Source organism: Bison bison, unplaced genomic scaffold (genome assembly GCF_000754665.1).
Source record: "Bison bison bison isolate TAMUID 2011002044 unplaced genomic scaffold, Bison_UMD1.0 scf7180017864072, whole genome shotgun sequence".
Taxonomy (NCBI): domain Eukaryota; kingdom Metazoa; phylum Chordata; class Mammalia; order Artiodactyla; family Bovidae; genus Bison; species Bison bison.
Genome location: NW_011494644.1, coordinates 2,820,444 through 2,824,421, shown reverse-complemented (window position 1 = coordinate 2,824,421; position 3,978 = coordinate 2,820,444). Strand labels below are relative to the sequence as shown.

At 52.3% G+C, this 3,978-nt stretch overlaps 1 protein-coding gene across 2 annotated transcripts in view; it reads left to right on the top strand.

Moving 5' to 3' along the window:
* UMOD (uromodulin) overlaps positions 1 to 3,978 on the top strand; it is a 19,066-nt gene that overhangs the window by 2,307 nt on the left and 12,781 nt on the right. For both annotated transcript variants that reach the window (XM_010837133.1, XM_010837134.1), the window contains exons 3-5: positions 830 to 1,606; positions 1,701 to 1,808; positions 3,270 to 3,478. In XM_010837133.1, the coding sequence (XP_010835435.1) occupies positions 830 to 1,606; positions 1,701 to 1,808; positions 3,270 to 3,478 (1,094 nt within the window). The remainder of the gene's footprint in view (positions 1 to 829; positions 1,607 to 1,700; positions 1,809 to 3,269; positions 3,479 to 3,978) is intronic.

Genomic DNA, 3,978 nt, shown 5'->3' with positions numbered 1-3,978 from the left:
CAAGAACATATTCAACCACACAAGAGATGTGAACATACTTGGGTGGGACCCAAAGACATCCCCTTTCACACGTAAGTGACCCTTCCATTGGGTTGCACATTGCTGTTAGCTTTTTGTTGGAGAAGGGAGCTAGACACCTCTCCACAACCCCCAACTGGAGTTCTCTGGAGCAGAGTAAATACCATTGTGTCATTGTGGAGCACACACACTGTGGTCCTGCAACCTCCATTTGTGTCCTGGCTCTGCTGCTTACCAATGAAGCAAGTAGCTTAAACCCTCTGAATCTCAAGTTTCCTCACCTTTAAACTATGGCTAAATACAAAAGTAATTGCCCAGGGCCACTGGAGAGGATTCTATTAGCTAATGGATAGAAAATGCCTATCCCAGTGTCTGGCATATCCTAAGCACTTAATACATGAGAGCTCACCATCTTTACTGTTGTTATTGTCGTAGAGGAACACACAAAATGTCAGTGCCACTGCTAGGTAGAGAGGGGAGGCAGGGAAGGAGATTTGAGCAAAAGGCATAGAATATATCAAGTTGGGGAAGGGGTGACAGGGTTCCCCAAATCCTTACCGAAGTGTCAAGTATTATTACCTGCATTATTCCTCTGGTGGTGGAAAGGTGGATGTTTGAAAAGATGACACAGCTTGAATGCAATGCTTAACACAAGAATGCAGGTGGGTGTTTAGACATCGGGGGAGGTTTATTTGTTTCTTTCAAAGGGAGTCTGCTATGTCTTAAAGAACCCTAAGGACCATGGAAAGAGTCTCTTGGTGAACAGTGGCCTAGTGGCCCCTACTCTGAATCTGGGCTTTTCTGCCTGCAGAAAGCTGCTCTGAATGTCACAGCAATGCCACTTGTACAGTGGACGGGGCTGCCACGACCTGCGCCTGCCAGGAGGGCTTCACTGGCGACGGCCTCGAGTGTGTGGATCTGGACGAATGCGCCGTTCTGGGGGCGCACAACTGCTCCGCCACCAAGAGCTGCGTGAATACGCTGGGCTCTTACACGTGTGTCTGCCCTGAAGGTTTTCTCCTGAGCTCGGAGCTCGGCTGCGAGGATGTGGACGAGTGTGCAGAGCCAGGGCTCAGCCGCTGCCACGCCCTGGCCACTTGTATCAATGGCGAGGGCAACTACTCGTGCGTGTGTCCTGCGGGCTACCTGGGAGACGGAAGGCACTGTGAGTGTTCCCCGGGCTCCTGTGGGCCTGGGCTAGACTGCGTGCGGGAGGGCGACGCGCTCGTGTGCGTGGACCCGTGCCAGGTGCACCGCATCCTGGACGAATACTGGCGCAGCACAGAGTACGGCTCCGGCTACATCTGTGATGTCAGTCTGGGCGGCTGGTACCGCTTCGTGGGCCAGGCCGGCGTGCGCCTGCCCGAGACCTGCGTGCCCGTCCTGCACTGCAACACGGCCGCGCCTATGTGGCTCAACGGCACGCACCCATCGAGCGACGAGGGCATCGTGAACCGCGTGGCCTGTGCACACTGGAGCGGTGACTGCTGCCTGTGGGACGCGCCCATCCAAGTGAAGGCCTGTGCCGGCGGCTACTACGTGTACAACCTGACGGCGCCCCCTGAGTGCCATCTGGCTTACTGCACAGGTGAGCGGGTGTCTCCCAGCAACCCCCCCTGGGCCCTGTGGGCGCCCCGAGAGACTGGAACTCATCCTTGTTGACTGTATCTGTGACCCTGCAGACCCCAGCTCTGTGGAGGGAACGTGTGAGGAGTGCCGTGTGGATGAGGACTGCAAATCGGATAATGGTGAATGGCACTGCCAGTGCAAACAGGACTTCAACGTCACCGGTGAGGCCGATGGGGAGGTGGGGTGGTACTCAGAAATGCCAGGGACCTGGGGAGGGACATATTCCTGTGTGTGAATTGGGGGCCTGTGGGGATGACCCAGGGTGTGCATATTATCCAATCGGAGTGGAAAGTCAGTCCAGTAATACCTATTAAAATCAGCCAGAAGCCCTCTGGATTCCTGGAGTCTCCCTTTAGTTGACCCATAAGCTCCCAGAGCTTGAGGAACAACCCCACTCCCAGGCTTCTTTCGGAGGCCCCCAAAATCCTGATGGATAAGCAGGAGGTTGCCACCTATTGGCCAAAGGCTAACCTGAGCTGTATTCCCACAGTACAAGAACACAGGCCTGGCCAGCAGTCTGTGGTTTCTTGGACTGGGCCCTCCGCTGAGGACCCTGAGCAGGGCCCTGGCCATCTCTAAACCTGTTTCCCTGTATACATAATGACTGAAGCAGGCTGCTGCTGCTGCTAAGTCACTTCAGTCGTGTCCGACTCTGTGTGACCCTATAGATGGCAGCCCACCAGGCTCCCCCGTCCCTGGGATTCTCCAGGCAAGAACACTGGAGTGGGTTGCCATTTCCTTCTCCAATGCATGAAGTGAAAAGTGAAAGTGAAGTCACTCAGTCGTGTCTGTCTCTTAGGGACTCCGTAGACAGCAGCCTACCAGGCTCCTCTGCCCATGGGATTTTCCAGGCAAGAGTACTGGAGTGGGTTGCCTTGGCTAGTGTTTCCCAAATTCCAGTCTTGGTTTTAGTCACAACCTTCTTTTAAGTAAACTTGGGCCGTTGAAGTTCACTAATGCGTCTTATCTGTGGGCAGTAGCAGTAATAATGAATACAATGAAAGAAAGTTGTTAAATTTCATCAACTATGTAATACTTTAATTAAAAAAATCTAACTGGATCTCTTTATATGCTGCAAATACTTAACCAGAGGTCTGTTCTCTGTGGTTTCAAGGAAAATTGGCAAGTGTATGGTGTTAATAATAAAAACATTAGCAAATCTTGAGGATTGTCCCCTTGATACAGAAAGGATGGAAAGAAATTACCATTAACTTATTAGCTTTGCTTGCTATTTGTTTTGTTTTATTAGGATTCAATGATATTTAGTGCTGGGGCTGTGGAGTCTGGCAGGCTACAGTCTGTCCATAGAGTTGCAAAGAGTTGGACATGTCTGAGCACACAGAGAGAGCATCGAATGACCCAAATGTGTTACTTTTCTTTGCGTACAGCCTAGGCTTAGGGTGACATGGGCTGGTAGTTAGTCACGTGGATCCATCCAGTGATACTTGGAACCCAGTCTCATGTCTCCACCTCCCTGAGAGGGGAGACCACAGCATGACTCTGAGTACTCCCAGCTGGTTGGCTGGTGGCCAACCCAGCTAGCTGGACCTGGGCCCTGGGGATGTGCTAAACCTTGAACTGTGGTCACAGGCCTCCAATCCTGCCTTCCCTGACCATTTCAGATCTCTCCTTCCTGGAGCGCAGGCTGGAATGTGGGGTTGATGACATTAAGTTGTCCCTGAGCAAGTGCCAGCTGAAGAGTCTGGGCTTTGAGAAGGTCTTCATGTACCTGCATGACAGCCAGTGCTCAGGCTTCACTGAGAGGGGCAACCGGGACTGGATGTCTGTGGTGACCCCAGCCAGAGATGGCCCCTGTGGGACAGTGATGACGGTACGTTCTGGCCGGTATGGGACAGGGTCGGAGCACAGCCCCACCACTTACTAGTTGGGTGAATTGGGTGAGTTATTTAACCTGGATGTGGCTCAGCTTCCTCCACTGAAAATGGAGTAATAGTAACTCCTTCATAGGGTTCAGATCAGATCAGATCAGATCAGTCGCTCAGTCGTGTCTGACTCTTTGCGACCCCATGAATTGCAGCATGCCAGGCCTCCCTGTCCATCACCAACACCCGGAGTTCACTGAGACTCACGTCAATCGAGTCAGTGATGCCATCCAGCCATCTCATCCTCTGTTGTCTCCTTCTCCTCTTGCCCCCAATCCCTCCCAGCATCAGAGTCTTTTCCAATGAGTCAACTCTTCACATCAGGTGGCTAAAGTACTGGAGTTTCAGCTTTAGCATCATTCCCTCCAAAGAAATCCCAGGGCTGATCTCCTTCAGAATGGACTGGTTGGATCTCCTTGCAGTCCAAGGGACTCTCAAGAGTCTTCTC